Source organism: Haliotis rufescens, unplaced genomic scaffold (genome assembly GCF_023055435.1).
Source record: "Haliotis rufescens isolate VD_foot unplaced genomic scaffold, xgHalRufe1.0.p SCAF_71, whole genome shotgun sequence".
NCBI classification, from domain to species: domain Eukaryota; kingdom Metazoa; phylum Mollusca; class Gastropoda; order Lepetellida; family Haliotidae; genus Haliotis; species Haliotis rufescens.
Window position 1 is genome coordinate 339545 of NW_025964363.1, and position 18525 is coordinate 358069.

Here is an 18525-nt window from a genome sequence, read left to right on the forward strand (position 1 = left end):
AATCAAGGAAGCTTTGGACGTATTCTGTCAATTAATCCAATTATACATCCATGACGTCCATTTTGTATATACGATTCTCTTTGAAGATAGGAAAATAAAACATGTCGATCCCTTCAGAAAACATAAAAGCCCACAGCGCCTAATTATTGTGTTGCAAGCTCAGTGTGTGAGAATATGTTGACGATGGAGCTGAATATCTCCTGGCCCAACAATAACTTGGCAACACTGAGAGGCTGTCCATGGTCATGGCTATCTACCAGTTGTTCATCGTTAGCAACAGATTCAAGTTCAGTCCTCTTCCACAAAATGTCTGTTATTCCATGACTACACTGACTGAGTATGGTTTCACGCCGCTTTTAGCAATATTCCAGCAATATCACAGCGGGGGACACCAGAAATGGGCTTCACACATTGTACCCTTGTCGGGAATCGAACCCGGGTCTTCGGCGTGACGAGCGAACGCTTTAACCACTAGGCTACCCGACCGCCGCTCCATGACTACAAACAGAAGCAATGTTCACAACAGCTGCCCAGTTTAAGAACTGACTTCAATATTGTTGCATTTATGGGGCACAAATGTTAAAACTGGCGAGCCCATTGTGTTAATCCATGTAGGTGATTCATGCAAAGCCTGTACACAAGTCTTGACGTTACACTGCCTCAAATGCAAATAGTGAAGCCAGTTCCTATAAATAAATAAGTCAACAACAAGAACTTGTTGCTGCCTATTAAATTATTAACATAAAAGACTGTAGGCAATGATACCAAATCAGACGGATTGATCAATGCAATAATACAACACAAACCCGCCCATAATATTATCGGCCAATCAGAAAACAGTAGTCCGCTATATTGTTTGTTCTTTAACGCTGCAATCAGCAATATTCTAGCTCTATGATGGCAGTCTGTAAATAAACCAGTGATTGACATCATGAGCATCGATCTACCCAAATGGGATACTATGACATGCATCAACCAAGTCAGTGAGTCTGATCACCCGAAACCGTTAGTCGCCTCTTACAACAAGCAGAGTTGCCTTTTACGTCAAACATGGGTTGCTGAAGACCTATTGTACCCCAGATCTTCACGGGTTGGCAAGTCCAAAGTTCTTTATGGTTTATGGAAACAAACACAACAAGTATTTGTCACAGAGTGACGAAATATCCCCCGCCATATACACCATAGTACCAAATATGAAGACAATCCAGCGATTAGTTCTTGAGATATTGTGGCAACACCGTTTTCCAACTCCAAAAACAGATTTGCCTGCTGTGACCTTGAAAATGGGGTCAAGGTCACCAAATCTGACAGGTGTATGCGGTGTCTGTATATACACTATAGTTCCAAATATGAAGACAATCCAGCGATTAGTTCTTGAGATATCGCGGCAACACCGTTTTCTAACTCCAAAAGCAGATTTGCCTGCTGTGACCTTGAAAATGGGGTCAAGGTCACCAAAACCGACTGGTGTCTGCGGTGTCTGTATATACACCATAGTTCCAAATATGAAGACAATCGAGAGGTTTAGTTCTTGAGATATCGCGGCAACACCGTTTTCCAACTCTAAAAGCAGATTTGCCTGCTGTGACCTTGAAAATGGGATCAAGGTCACCAAAACCGACTGGTGTCTGCGGAGTCTGTATATACACTATAGTTCCAAATATGAAGACAATCCAGTGTTTAGTTCTTGAGATATCGCGGCAACACCGTTTTCCAACTCCAAAAGCAGATTTGCCTGCTGTGACCTTGAAAATGGGGTCAAGGTCACCAAAACCGACTGGTGTCTGCGGTGTCTGTATATACACCATAGTTCCAAATATGAAGACAATCCAGTGTTTAGTTCTTGAGATATCGCGGCAACAAACAGGTGGGACGTACGGACGGACGTACAGACGGACGGACGTACGGACGGTCGTGAATACTATATCCCCCGCTTCGCGCTTTCGCGCAGCGGGGGATAAAAAACAATGGCTTTGTTAGTCAATCAAATGCCATGGCATTACTTGTAATATATTTATAACATTATGTTACAGCGTTCTGTCTGGGAGGCTGCTTGAAGTGTACTTTGTATTTGCAACTAGCATCCCATGACCAGGACCCATCTCACACACTTGGAAAGGTGAAAAACAAATTTTGAAATTCTTTGACATGTATACATATACACCTGACAGCTGACATTTTTCTGTTTAACAATCCAAGTTTTACATAAACTTACAGCCACATCAAGTCATGGGTATGAATAATAGATAGGAAAAAGTACATTTTTTGCAGTTTTTAGAAAACATTTTTAGTATTATCAAAGAGTTATTTGAATGTAATACAGCATTTGGCAGTGTCGTAGCCCATGGGATGTTGATGATGAGTTTGAGACAAAACTGGATGATAATAAGAAAAACCTTGAAACCAGGCATCACATGCTGATATAGACCTTTTATCATCTTACACCACCAAACACTTTAATGGCACATGATTTTTTAACAAAAGCGCAACAAACATGTGACCCCTGATTGTGACCAGGCTGCATCGTTTCAATGCCCTACATTCCTGACTGTTTCAAAGAGCCAAGCAGACAGTTACTTCTGCTAGTTGTGTAAAAACCTCTGCTTATTCTGAGAAAACAGCTTTATTGCATGGCATTCTGTCAGTGTTTTATGTCGTTTCATGGATTAGAGAGAGTCAGTGGAAGTGATGGCATGACAGCCGGCTGCCTGGTGTCCAGGATGCCCAGACTTTGTTGAAGCATCGATCCTACACACGCAGCTTGTGTGCTCCAAACAGCCGGCAAACAGACACGGTCAACAGAAAAAATAGTACATGCGCTCCCAAGTTAATATCATAAAAATACAAGTGAATGTTAATTAATAGCCTGCTCACATTATTATTATCAATTTTATTTCATATCTTGTCAAGAAAATCCAAATTATGTTGGACGTACAAATATTTTTCAGTGGACATTAGAAAGGAAATGATCTTTTATTGAAGTCTGTGTGATATGGAGTGAGTGACTTGGGTTTAACGCCGCGTTTAACAGTATTCCAGTTATTTCACGGCGTGTCAGCTTAATGTGGGAGGAAAGCCCGAAGTGATGCAGGTTTCAGACGTTTACCACTTTGGTGAAACCCACAAACACGGGTATGGTGCTGACAAACCTAGAAACATAATCGGGGCGAACCGGGATTCGAACCAACAATCATAGGTTTCTGGCGTCTCCAAGGGACGCAACTCTGCACAGCGAATCGCGGCGCCTTAGACGACTGGGCCACCCATGCCCCCTGTGTGATATGGAGGTTTGGTAGATGGTAACCATGGAGATATTCAGTGTCGGCTACAGGTTTACTCTCTACACTTGACTCACTACTGTGTGCACCATCCACTCATGCAGTTCTGATGGATGAACCTTTCTAACATATTCACCAAACCTCTTAAAGAAGGAATTGAGAAGCACACGTAATGGAATGAGTAGGTGGTCGATTTATAAGAACATTGTCAGATTGTCTCAGGGCTAATAATATAGTTCAGCAACAACACGTCAATCAAAGGTGCCATATGGACTGTTAGCTGATGACCAAGATTGTACAGTATGTGTCATACAGAGGTAGCACATGGACTGTTAGCTGATGACCAAGATTGTACAGTACGTGTCATACAGAGGTAGCATATGGACTGTTAGCTGATGACCAAGATTGTACAGTATGTGTCATACAGAGGTAGCATATGGACTGTTAGCTGATGACCAAGATTGTACAGTATGTGTCATACAGAGGTAGCATATGGACTGTTAGCTGATGACCAAGATTGTACAGTACTTGTCATACAGAGGTAGCATATGGACTGTTAGCTGATGACCAAAATTGTACAGTACGTGTCATACAAAGGTAGCGTACCATGAGTTGGATATTAAGTGTCATGTCATGGTAGCATTCCCATATATATGATATTGAAATCATACATACATGTGTATAGAAAAAAACTTAAAATCTTGAAACCTGCAGTTCAATAATCATAAAGAAAGTCAGTGGTAATCTTGTCCTTGTTTACAAACTGTGTAACAATATTGTTTGTTGTTCAACGCCGCACTCAGCAATATTCCAGCTATATGACAGCGGTCTGTAAATAATCAAGTCTGGACCAGACAATCCAGTGATTGATATCATGAGCATCGATCCAATTGGGATCAATGACATGAATCAACCAAGTCAGCGAGCCTGGTAACAATATTGAGACAAGTTGGTTGCACTGCGCAGGTGTAACAATATTGAGACAAGTTGGTTGCACTGCGCAGGTGTAACAATATTGAGACAAGTTGGTTGCACTGCGCAGGTGTAACAATATTGAGACAAGTTGGTTGCACTGCGCAGGTGTAACAATATTGAGACAAGTTGGTTGCACTGCGCCGGTGTAACAATATTGAGACAAGTTGGTTGCACTGCGCCGGTGTAACAATATTGAGACAAGTTGGTTGCACTGTCCCGGTGTAACAATATTGAGAGATGTTGGTTGCACTGCGCCGGTGTAACAATATTGAGACAAGTTGGTTGCACTGCGCCGGTGTAACAATATTGAGACAAGTTGGTTGCACTGTCCCGGTGTAACAATATTGAGACAAGTTGGTTGCACTGTCCCGGTGTAACAATATTGAGAGATGTTGGTTGCACTGCCCCGGTGTAACAATATTGAGAGATGTTGGTTGCACTGCGCCGGTGTTCATTTAATCTTGTTTGTCATGTGGCTCTTATAGCTTCTCCAGCCCTTTGACATCAAAGCTAACACATTATGGATGACTACTGCTGTGAATATGGCACATTAGATTATCACAGCGCTCTGGTGCACATTCCTTCATAATCTCATCAGTTTGCGGCTCTAGGGGACTTTGACCTGTGCACACTACTAATTGAAATCTAAAGGCATTTATTAGATTGTGCTAAGCTCGTCTGATTGAAAACTGAAAATCTTTATCAATGTCCACACCAGGATGCTCAAACCTTTCCTATTATTAAACTAAGGACTCCATTATCCAGGCTTTCTTCTCCACAGCACCAGAAATCCAAACACAATCTGCAATATTCATTTCATGATCAAATGTCCACAATTTTGTAATATCTATTAAATAAAAAAAATAAAAAAAATAAATGAATCTGTAATACCCATAAAACTGACAAATGACACAAAGCAAAATCATTTTCAAAGACCTATTATTCTGGTGAGACCATCCTGAATGCACTTAATGGACTCTTGTGAGGCATTAAGTGGAGCTTGAACTGATCCCAGTGCAAGAACGGAAATCATTAACATGTTTGCTCAATTCATCATGAAAGAGAAGATTAATCACAGGCGTTCCTGGGAACACACTAACCATCCATGGAACATTAAACTGGCTTTTATTGATACCATTATCTAACCTGTCAATATATCCTTCCTTAATTACACCTGTGCTTGTACCGGGCAGCCTTTTCCAGTTGCATGACAGTGCTGCATACTTGATACGTTTCCTGGGACTACCGGCACCACTCGGGATGGTTAACAGCCATCACAACCACTCCTGGCTGTGTACTTGTGTAGAAATGTGCTACAGTCATCCTGTGTGTAAGCCACTCTCGAGAACAGAGACAACCAGTTCTACAAGTATTGTATATAGCATCTCTGGAGAACAAGGGATTCGGGACACACAGAAATGGTCAAAGCTGTCACAACAACTCCTGCCTGTGTACATGTGTAGAAATGTGCTACAGTCATCCTGTGTGTAAGCCACTCTCGAGAACAGGGACAACCAGTTCTTCAAGTATTGTATACAGCATCTCTGGAGAAGGAGGGATTCGGGACACAGTGATGGTTAACTATGATTGCTTCAATAGCATGCTGGATGTTACAAACACAGCGTTAGAAACTAGCACTTGTCCTGTAGTCCTGCCAAAATGCCCAAAAGTTAAGGGAGCATAAGGACTAGTAGAAATTTGCCATTTTAAGCTTTTTGCAATATGTTATCATTATAAGGACAAGTGGGCTAAAAGTGTTAGTTTCTGCTGCTGAAACACCAACGATATCCTGAGCGTGACCTGGTTAGCCAGGTGTTTTACTGAAACGAGTGAGTTGGCTACGGCCTCAGTAAACACAATTCCAGTTAGATCATGAAGATCCTAAATACAAGGCTAGGCCAGGCAACCAGTGGTTGATAGCAGGAGCAACATCCCATGTCATGATGACCTACAACCTGAGTCTGGCCGTCTACTTCACCAGGTGGTCATCTCTTATGACCAGCTGACCCAGATCATGTTTTGTATTGGTGGAGTGAGGTGAAACGAGACTTAACATCGCGTTCAAGAATATCGTACTTATAGAGCAACGTGTATGTATGCATGTTCGCATGCATGCTTGTACTTGTCCAGACTAATGCCACTTTCATGACAGATACCGTATTCGACGTAATAAGCGCCCATGGTGGTATTTGCTAATATAACGACTAGTGAACAATCCCAATCCCAAACAATCCCAATTAGCATCCCTTCCTATTGATCAATGTTTACAAGATTTATTAATTCGCGTACAATACGCACTCGTGTGTTATATGCACCCTTAATTATGGGCAATTAAATTCTAGAAATATATATCTGTTGTAAATAAACATTTCAGGCTGTCAGTATAAACCGCGAAATGTATCTTTCAACTCGTTTCAACTTGGTTTTTTTCACCAAAATAATATTCTAAAAAGAGCCCCCTTCTAATTTTGAGAGCGCCCTTGGCGCTTATTACGTCGATTACGGTAATAGAAGTTTATGCATGTTCAAAATACCTTAACTTATTATTTCATAATTACCTTATATTAATATTTCACAGTTACCTTACATGAATTCTTCATAGTTACCTGACACTGATGTCTCGTAGTTGCGTTACAACCAACACTGGTATCATTAAATGTGCATTGCATTGACCAAGTCGCCATGGTTACAGTGTGTATTCATACACTGACTGTTCCATCTTGTAAAGACACTGATTTCAAGGAGAGTGAGTCTATACATCATTAATAATCATTCTGTATTTATGTCTGGGATTTCCCAGGGGTTTCCATCAACTCGTTGGCAGTGTTTGTGATGACATTCCCAGAATGGAATCTGGTCAGAAGCATGGGGTGGTGACGTGACTGGTGTCTCCTACAGTAGTAATCCTGGATATGGTTAACGAAGGGACCTTAGAGGTGAAAAAATATATCACATCTTGACTTCTTGTCATATTTTAAAACTCAAGTAACCTAGGACCACAATAATACAATTCATACCCTTAAATTCATATTTATAACAGATACATGGCGGCATCAAACATTTGGAATCATTTTCTGCAAGGTCCCATTTTGAGACTTTTAACTGTTTATGTAATGATTGCAGTTTTTAGGTATCATATCTGATTAACTGTAAGGAGACGTAGGCTGAAATATTTTGAAATAATGTTTTATTATGCTGATTTTATAGTGCTAGCCCACTGAGATACCATGCAGCAGTTTAACATGAATACCCCACTCAGACACAGTATACTGACTCCGAGGCGACCAGTCCTTGTTTTAGACCCTAAATGCCGAGCGCCAGGCAGGCTAACAACAAGTACCATCTTTTAACATCTTTGGTATGACGCGGCCGGGGATCAAACCCGAACCTTCGGCTCTCTGGGCGGACCCTCTACCACTTGACCATGGGGTTGGTCTTTTCTCCTGGAGGGTCCCACTTGTTTTTTTATAACTTTTAAACACTGACCAGGTCTTCAAGTCACAAGCGCATACAGAGTTATCCTAGAAGACTTATTGTTAAAAAATGATGTACGCTACATCATCTGGACTTGGCCTTCAGTTCTTTCCTTCTGACCTGTGGCATGTGCAGCCTCCACACAGGGGTCTAATGTGCCAGACCCTATTCAGCATACATTGATACAATACTAGTCGACTGGAGCAATTTCATAATAAAGGCCACCAGTGACAACTGAATTTCTCCACAGACAGTCAGTTAATCATCTCTCTCCGCTATGGGGGCCCATAAATGCCCAAAACTATTGATGTGGTGAAAATATGTAAAGTACAGTACAGTATATTGGATGGGGGATACGTGGAGCGTCAGTTCAGATGAGAATTGGCCTGAGCACATCACTCTGCATCTATTCCAGATGAGCGAGTGAGTGAGTGAGTGAGTGAGTGAGTGAGTGAGTGAGTGAGTGCACATCACACTACATCTATTCCAGATGAGTGAGTGAGTGAAGGAGTGAGTGAGTGCACATCACACTACATCTATTCCAGATGAGTGAGTGAGTGCACATCACACTACATCTATTCCAGATGAGTGAGTGAGTGAAGGAGTGAGTGAGTGCACATCACACTACATCTATTCCAGATGAGTGAGTGAGTGAAGGAGTGAGTGAGTGCACATCACACTACATCTATTCCAGATGAGTGAGTGAGTGGGTGAGTTGCTTTGTTAGAGAGAGTGAGTGAGTGAGTGAGTGAGTGAGTGAGTGAGTGAGTGAGTAAGTGAGTCTCTGCATGGAACAGTATTTGAGTTGTATGATGACCTGATTGTGGGATTCCCTCGAAGTAATAAACACACACATTCAGAAGAAATAATTGCAAGTTTCTTGTAGCGGGAAACAAATACACCTCCTCCTCAGCAGCTCCCAGCCACCATGGGGAGAAAGCTTTCAGGAGGAAAGGCCATGTCACGGTGGCTTCCAACTGTAATACATTATTTCATTGCATTGTGGCAGTTTTACAAGGCAAGGAGATGCATTAGCTGGTCTCAATATGTCATACATTCAAAGCATACACCAACTCCATCTGTAACCAGAGCCAATATCGTCCCAAAAGGCCCGGATGTTGACAGACATGGAAGGGATACAGTTTATGACTGTAGGTATGCAATCTCATAGTTATGCCGGGATATTAACTTGAAATCTGCATCACAATGGCATGTTTCATACATAAGCCAGACCGCCAACCTACCTACATTTTCTATCGCAAATTTCACATTTTCATTGACAAAGTGTGATATCTCTTGTTTGTTCACCTGGAGGGATACAAAGTACTGTAAACTACGGTTATAATGTACTCAAAGGGGCCACTTATTTTAGTTCATAATAACCATAGTTCGTTATAAGCATATATAACGTCTATACAACAAATAGCCAGGACTAAAAATATGTTGGTTATATCGGTCAGTTGGTTGTTCGTTATAAACGTAGTTTACCGTAGTTTTAATACACATAATACACAAAATAGCAATGATACTCAGGTGTGCACTATGAAAAATAGAAAGATCGTTTCATGAAAGTGTAACTTTTACATAGAATAAACATTCTGTACCAGAGATCTGCCTATGTAAAAGTTACACTTTCATGAAACTATCTTTCTATTTTTCATAGTGCACACTTGAGTATTCTCCAAATCCAGCTTCTCTACAGTCCTATGGGGAACTCGCGATGTCAGTGCTGCTTCAGAGTGTGTTTCGTGTCCCACTGAAGCGGCCTCTTACCCTTGTCACTTTACACAACAATGTCCTCCAAGGTGCAATCAAAGGAGTAAAGCACTGGTAAAGTTTTGTGTTGCAGGTTTTGCCTTGACAGTATGACTAGATGTCCTGAATTGAGTGAGTGAGTAAGTGGGTGAGTTGCTTGGTTAGAGTGAGTGAGTGAGTGAGTGAGTGAGTGAGCCTCTGCATTGAACAGTATTTGAGTTGTATGATGACCTGATTGTGGGATTCCCCCGAAGTAATAAACACACACATTCAGAAGAAATAACTGCAAGTTTCTTGTAGCGGGAAACAAATACACCTCCTCAGCAGCTCCCATTGTCACTTTACACAACACTGCCTCCAAGGTTCAATCAAAGGAGTAAAGCACTGGTAAAGTTTTGTGTTGCAGGTTTTGTCTTGACAGTATGACTAGATGTACTGAATTGAGACTAGATGTACTGAATTGAGACTAGATGTACTGAATTGAGACTAGATGTACTGAATAGAGACTAGAAGCCAGGGTGAGATGGGAGATTATTAGACCAGATACGGCATTTGATGACTGTTGAGGATGATGTGAGGAGGTATTGAACCAGATGAATCACGATGCTTTTCATTGTAATCTTGTCCTGTACAAGGGGGTCTATGACCGACACAGCAAGGGTTACACTGTCACCTGGTATACAGGAGTCGTGGAACTTGGTTGTGTCTGTTGTCAGTAGTGCCTCAATCAGATAACCAGCTCAACCTGCTGTGATTACGGTCTATAGTATACCGGGGAACTAAATCACATACTGTCTTCTCAATCTGCCACTCCTAGGGGGATTACAGTCTATAGTAGACCAGGAACTACAGGAACTACATCACATACTGTCTTCTAAATCTGCCACTCCTAGGGGGATTACGGTCTATAGTAGACAGGGGAACTAAATCACATACTGTCTTCTCAATCTGCCACTCCTAGGGGGATTACGGTCTATAGTAGACCAGGGACTACATCACATACTGTCTTCTAAATCTGCCACTCCTAGGGGGATTACGGTCTATAGTAGACAGGGGAACTAAATCACATACTGTCTTCTCAATCTGCCACTCCTAGGGGGATTACGGTCTATAGTAGACCAGGGACTACATCACATACTGTCTTCTCAATCTGCCACTTCTAGGGGGATTACGGTCTATAGTAGACCAGGAACTACATCACATACTGTCTTCTCAATCCGCCACTTCTAGGGTGATTACAGTCTATAGTAGACCAAGAACTACATCACATACTGTCTTCTCAATCCGCCACCCCTAGGGGGATTACGGTCTATAGTAGACCAGGAACTACATCACATACTGTCTTCTAAATCTGCCACTCCTAGGGGGATTACGGTCTATAGTAGACCAGGGACTACATCACATACTGTCTTCTCAATCCGCCACTTCTAGGGTGATTACAGTCTATAGTAGACCAAGAACTACATCACATACTGTCTTCTCAATCTGCCACTCCTAGGGTGATTACGGTCTATAGTAGACAGGGGAACTAAATCACATACTGTCTTCTCAATCTGCCACTCCTAGGGTGATTAGGGTCTATAGTAGACAGGGGAACTACATCACATACTGTCTTCTCAATCTGCCCCTCCTAGGGGGATTACGGTCTATAGTATACCGGGGAACTAAATCACATACTGTCTTCTCAATCTGCCGCTCCTAGGGGGATTACGGTCTATAGTAGACCAGGGACTACATCACATACTGTCTTCTCAATCTGCCTCTCCTAGGGGGATTACGGTCTATAGTAGACCAGGAACTACATCACATACTGTCTTCTCAATCTGCCACTCCTACGGTGATTACGGTCTATAGTAGACCAGGAACTACATCACATACTGTCTTCTCAATCTGCCACTCCTAGGGGGATTACGGTCTATAGTATACCGGGGAACTAAATCACATACTGTCTTCTCAATCTGCCGCTGCTAGGGGGATTACGGTCTATAGTAGACCAGGGACTACATCACATACTGTCTTCTCAATCTGCCTCTCCTAGGGGGATTACGGTCTATAGTAGACCAGGAACTACATCACATACTGTCTTCTCAATCTGCCCTTCCTACGGTGATTACGGTCTATAGTAGACCAGGAACTACATCACATACTGTCTTCTCAATCTGCCCCTCCTACGGTGATTACGGTCTATAGTAGACCAGGGACTACATCACATACTGTCTTCTCAATCTGCCCCTCCTACGGTGATTACGGTCTATAGTAGACCAGGGAGTACAAGTCCTGTATCACATACTACCTTCTCAATCTGACAAGGGTGTCAGTAGTATGGTCTGTAGTAGACACTTCCTGCCTTCTGTCCCCACCCTACAGGGGCCCCGGGGGACACAAAGTAAAAGGGAATGATGGGGGGTGGGTATTCACTGCTTTGTCTGTGCCAGGCACCTGAAGGGTCCTCCACACAATGCTGTATGCCCAACTAGGCCACTGCTCCCTGTTGCGGCCAGGGTCAGAGTGTCTATCAAATTACATCAGATACTACAAGTATTGGGCCAGCTTTCTGATAATTGACAATTCACTTTCTGAGATGGTCTGGTTTCTAAGACCTGCTGCTGTTTTAAAAACACTTAGTGATTAAATTTAGAACAGACAACAGACTGGAGTATATACTTGCATCTCAATATTGTTGTCAGTCTGCTAACATGGCTAATTCATCGAGAAATAAAGATTTTTTGTTCAAATATACCTATCATATTCTATTAGGGCTGAAACGATATCCCGGGACACCGATGCATCGCGATTCACTCCATACGATACGGTGTGCGATTTGTGAGGTGCTGTATCTCGATTTTTCACGATACGTTTTTTTCAAAGACGTATATACGTACGTCTTTGTTTTTGTACATAAACTTTTATCACAGATACGTTTTAAATGTGTTTAAACTCTTTCAACACCGTAGGCACCAATTCCCGAGGCACCGGCCATAGGCCGGTTAACTGGCCAAGCCTTAGTCACGTCAAAATAGTATATATTTTTATGGACCTACCTGTCATACCATTCATTTATTAAATGTATCACATCTCACAATGTCTGAAATACGAATTCTATTTCAATTTATCCTTTTTATCGATAGATTAAAAAGTTATTCACTATTTCCCGCAATGTTATTGGAAATATAATTCTCGGACGCACACTTAGACAACGGGTGCACATCAAACATGTCAAAGCGCAAAACAAAGACGTTTCAAGCAAATCTTTAAATTTATTATACAAAGTTATAAATAAAATCTACAAAATATATCTAAAAGTGGTCAAACTTACAGCTAAGTTATTATTTCCATCTTTTCATGCGATCGCGTGTAATGTTAGTCAAATGACATCTTGGCTTTCGGCGCCTCGAATTCTCGGCTCAGACACGATGTTCAATGCCAAAATATATGCATGAAAAATCTTTGTCACAGCTTGTAACCTAGTGTGATACGTCCACGAAGCTCCATATTTTTAATATAGATCGCGATTCCCTGCTTAAAACGTTCAGAATAACACGATTTAACCAAAATATTTCGTAAAAATCTGAAATTCATCGTACACGAGGAGTTGTAATTTGATTGCCTGCCTCAGGTCACGTGCTCAAATTTGACCAATCATGAACCTTGTAGCAGATTTCGGCAAGAAAGCGTCATTAGGAACCATTTTTTATCCAATGAAATCTTATGTTATACCTTCGAAAAGACTCCAGGCAATGTTACGAGCTTGTAGATGAAACAACAAACTTTCTAACGATGTGTCATATGTCAGTCTTCGACGAACGTGTTATTCATACGAAGCTTTCGAAAACGGAGGTATTTCTCATGTTACTTAGCGGACAGCCGCTGTTATCTGGTAATGGGTGAAATAAAAACTATTCATAATTCTTTTTAAAATAATTTTCCAATTACGTAAATGAAAATAAAAAAGAAATAAGTAGATTTAGATCTTTTGAAATCTTATATTTGCCCTAAATCATCAAATTTTCGCTTCCTTGGTCCTTAATCTGGACGTTATGAATGTGTTAGCTTACATTTTGTATATTTACAATGAACTTAATTAAGTTGTCAATGCATTATTTAAATAATGTTATAAACACAACTTTCATATTTATAAACACCAGGATTAGACCTCTCAAATGGTGTATAACATGGCTGTTGCTACAATTGTTTTTAATTGTCTTTTTGCCTTTATACATGAAAATGGAAAATCATTAGTTACTGGACACTGGTACATTTAGTATTTACTCCTAGAATCTACCATCTAGTCACAACTCACAAATATGTAGGACTGTTACTTTTGTGTTTGCTAGCCATTTACATGGTAATGGCAGATGATTCATTAAGTTAAAATACTCATTACAGTATATATTTTATGACTCATGAATGTTCATTCACTTTCATTCAATTTTTCATTTTAATAAACTAAGTTTAATTCATTTATCTCTTTTCTTCTCTTGTCACTATGTGTATCGTAGCGTATCGAGATACGTATCGAATCGTGATGTAAGTATCGAGATACGTATCGTATCGTGACCTAGGTGTATCGTTGCAGCCCTATATTCTATATGGGGTTTTGGTGAGAGCAGTTTAATCTGCCCTTTGAGAAGGACAAATGGAGACAGACGGATGGACAAACTCCATTCCTATATCCCCTGCCCTACTTCTGGCAGGGGAAAAGAACTCCACATATAATGCACCACATTCTGCTCACCAAATGAATGCTAATGGCGCCACATTAATATTGCCCAAGTCACGGAGCAGTGAGCAGTGAGCAGTGAGCAGTGAGCAGTGAGTTTTCAAATATATATTTGCACTAATTATGTTCCTACTTAAGTTGACAAAACTAAATTTAAATAGAAATCTAAAACATCACACTCCAAACATTTGTCATCTTACTTTCTTAATGAATCTGGTCCTGCATTTAAACTGCAACAGGTGAAAATGTTATTTATATGAAGGCAGGTGTCAAAATCGGCACTTGAGTACCTTTGCTATCATGTTGTTAAACTTGATTAATAATTAATAAATTAATTATCAGCTCCATGAAACCAAGCAAAGTTGGCTTAAAAAAATGCTAAAAGTCTTGTCTTGTAAGTTGTAACAGAAAACTTTTGCCACAGAAAGGTGCATCTCATCTTGCTATTACCACGTTTGCACAACATCCATGTGAACTAATAAAGAATATCTTACCACATTTATAATTTTTAAAGTTAATATCATCACAATCATAATGGCTGCAGCATTTCAGGAGCACGGACTTGAAAAAATCGGGGGTCTTAGTCGGCTTTAGACGGGTCCAGGGGCGATTCCACAAAGTACAGGTGATCCAGAAGCCCATCGTACTTCCATTTCATGCAATCATTCAATAATTCAGGTAAATCCGCAGTAAATCACAACCGACACGGTGGGATCCCTCCCTCTGCTTCAGATAGTCGTAGTTTTTTCTCCGTCTGTGTGGCGATTTAAAACAGTTTAGAAGCAATTATCTTAATGGAATGCCAAAGACAGAAGAGCACCCTGGGATATGCAGTACTAACGGGATCTGTCCCATGCCGAGTGTCAACAGTCTCTCGTGCTCTCTCAATTCCCAGGCCGGTGCATTATGTCCAGCTCAAGTTTATCAGTTGATCCTGGAAGAAAATACCAGCCTTTGGCATAATTCCTGTTGAAACTTGACACAGGCACATTCTCCATTCTATCGGCATTGATACCGATGTAAAGTTCAGACGAAGGATATCCTATTTCCTACTTTCTGCTTCAGCAGTGGAGTTTGATGAACCCAGTTTTCATCAAGAAGACAACTTGTAATCAGGAGGATGGTTTTCTGTAAAAAGTTTTCTAATCCTCAAGCCATGCACCCAATTTCTATTTTCATTTCCAATCTTGCAGAAACTTGGCTTTATCTTCATAAAAGATGGCAAAAGAAGTCAAAGTTCCGGAAAAACTTTCCCAACATTTGAACATGACTTGGTTACTTTGTTTTTTACATCTGTCAATATTTAACCAACTCTAAAACACAAGTAATCCACAAGTTCATTCCTTTCTGACTTCCTTTCAATCTGGAAAATTACCCGCTTAAGTTGAGGAAAAAAGTCCTCGGCATTGAGGAAGAGTGTTTCAAAATTCTAGGTGATGCAGATGACATTATTAGACCGAGCACACATCCCTAGGAGGAATTTGGCCAACTGGCAAGAGAGCCACAGGAAAGCAAACACGCGGTACCTTTGCCTGCGCAAGACATTTCAATACAGAGCATAGCCTTCGCGAGGCACAGGATAATACAGCATAGATTGGCCACTGTAATACTCCTGGCATACACGTGGCGCTCCGATTGATGAGTTGCTAGCTATCGGAAGCTTAGAGCCTGTTTGGCTTGGTTGATCAAGGAAGTCTTGTGGCTATATTGATCTAGCAGGGGCACCACTGCCTTCGTAGGGCGGTCGGACACACACACCAATTAGGCTAATCCTAGTAGTAGGAAATTACTGTTGGGATTAAGAAGTAAGCATTCTCTAAGATGTCAGAGCGATTGGTTTGTGAGATGAGAATTGTTGTGTGTTTAAAAGGTGAAAGAGAGCATGAGGTGACACAGGGAAGGGAAGCCGGCTTAATGAGACATGTGGGTGTGAGTTGGTTAGGCTCATCTTGCATGATCACGGTACAGTTACGACTGAGGCAAGAGTAGCACCACACTCACATCATCTTCAAGACAGAGAAAGTTGTCTTTGGCCATTCAGACCATAACTGTCCAAATCTTCAGACAAGTTCCAGAACTGTTGCTGAGAACATGTGGCAGGCAATGCCTCCCTTTATATACCAGTAGTAAATACCCTGATCCAACTCTGATTGAAACATACAACTCCAACCTAAAGTATCACTGACCACATCTAGATTTATGGGAAGAACGTACTTTTCCATTCACTGTATTGATGTACTGTAGGGGATTACATATTCCACTGCCTTTGATCAATGATGTTCTGACTTGTATAAGGGCTGTGTGGGGTATATAGGTTTTTTACGGGTTCCCCATTATCATGCTGGATACAAGGGTAGTTATCGAGGGAAGAAACAGCAAAACACCAGGATTATGAAAACACGTTGGTTCAATAATGCATACATCATGCATGGAGCTGCATGGGAGTGTTCAATAGTGGGATGAAAGATGTCCATCCACAAATAGTCCTGTCTCACAAATTGTCAAACATTGAAATTGTCCATGCAGGAAATGAAAACAAAAGCACCTGCGACGCCCTACATTGGTATCACTTGTGTCCACAAAGGGACATGCCATCACACGACACAACACACGACACAATACACAACACCGGCATGCATGAGCCCCGTCAAAACGGGAATACTGTCAGTTCTAAATTCCATTTCATAAATATAGTAAACCTATTCTTGTAAGTTTACCTGGACATTGTGATACTCTCAAGCATTCTATAATGGGTATTGTGATCCTCTGAATCTATATTACAGCAACACTCTCGTTACATGCTTAACGCTCTTGTTCTTGGCAAGTGAAAATGGACACACATGATATTCTCAAGCTGAAGTAGCTGCTCTTCAGTACCCTTAAACCATCGAGGGAAGAAAGCACATTTCAGAAAACACAATTCTGTAAATTATTGAAAATCTTGAGCAATCAATATACAAACAGGTGCAATATCGATGTTTAAATAGTCCATAATTTCTATTTTTTTACTTTACACAGGCGATAAAATCGACACTTTTCTGTCTGATTGCCAACAACCTAAAACATGTACCAGAATACCAAGGTAACATTTTGTGATACTTGAGTTATATGACAGCAAGTCAGGTTACTGTGGGAGGAGTGTCCAGTGTAATATGACAGCAAGTCAGGTTACTGTGGGAGGAGTGTCCAATGTTATATGACAGCAAGTCAGGTTACTGTGGGAGGAGTGTCCAATGTTATATGACAGCAGGTCAGGTTACTGTGGGAGGAGTGTACAATGTTATATGACAGCAAGTCAGGTTACTGTGGGAGGAGTGTCCAATGTTATATGACAGCAAGTCAGGTTACTGTGGGAGGAGTGTCCAATGTTATATGACAGCAAGTCAGGTTACTGTGGGAGGAGTGTCCAATGTTATATGACAGCAAGTCAGGTTACTGTGGGAGGAGTGTCCAATGTTATATGACAGCAAGTCAGGTTACTGTGGGAGGAGTGTCCAATGTTATATGACAGCAAGTCAGGTTACTGTGGGAGGAGTGTCCAATGTTATATGACAGCAAGTCAGGTTACTGTGGGAGGAGTGTCCAATGTTATATGACAGCAAGTCAGGTTACTGTGGGAGGAGTGTCCAATGTTATATGACAGCATGTCAGGTTACTGTGGGAGGAGCGTCCAATGTTATATGACAGCAAGTCAGGTTACTGTGGGAGGAGTGTCCAATGTTATTTGACAACAAGTCAGGTTACTGTGGGAGGAGCGTCCAATGTTATATGACAGCATGTCAGGTTACTGTGGGAGGAGTGTCCAATGTAATATGACAGCATGTCAGGTTACTGTGGGAGGAGTGTCCAATGTTATATGACAGCAAGTCAGGTTACTGTGGAAGGAGCGTCCAATGTTATATGACAGCAAGTCAGGTTACTGTGGGAGGAGTGTCCAATGTTATATGACAGCATGTCAGGTTACTGTGGGAGGAGGTCCAATGTTATAAGACAGCATGTCAGGTTACTGTGGGAGGAGTGTCCAATGTTATATGACCGCATGTCAGGTTACTGTGGGAGGAGGTCCAATGTTATATGACAGCATGTCAGGTTACTGTGGGAGGAGTGTCCAATGTTATATGACCGCATGTCAGGTTACTGTGGGAGGAGTGTCCAATGTTATATGACAGCATGTCAGGTTACTGTGGGAGGAGTGTCCAATGTTATATGACAGCAAGTCAGGTTACTGTGGGAGAAGTGTCCAATGTTATTTGACAACAAGTCAGGTTACTGTGGGAGGAGTGTCCAATGTTATTTGACAACAAGTCAGGATACTGTTGGTGG

At 41.3% G+C, this 18525-nt stretch overlaps 1 protein-coding gene across 2 annotated transcripts in view; it reads right to left on the reverse strand.

The window, feature by feature from the left end:
- Positions 1 to 18525, reverse strand: part of LOC124111540 (synaptophysin-like) — a 134516-nt gene that overhangs the window by 46997 nt on the left and 68994 nt on the right. Inside the window, exon 1 of one of the 2 annotated variants that reach the window (XM_046471282.2) lies at positions 14697 to 15743. The exons of the other annotated variant lie outside the window; for it this stretch is intronic. Within the exon in view, the coding sequence (XP_046327238.2) occupies positions 14697 to 14735 (39 nt within the window). The 5' untranslated portion in view covers positions 14736 to 15743. Of the gene's footprint in view, positions 1 to 14696; positions 15744 to 18525 lie in introns of those variants that run through there. 2 annotated transcript variants of the gene reach the window in all.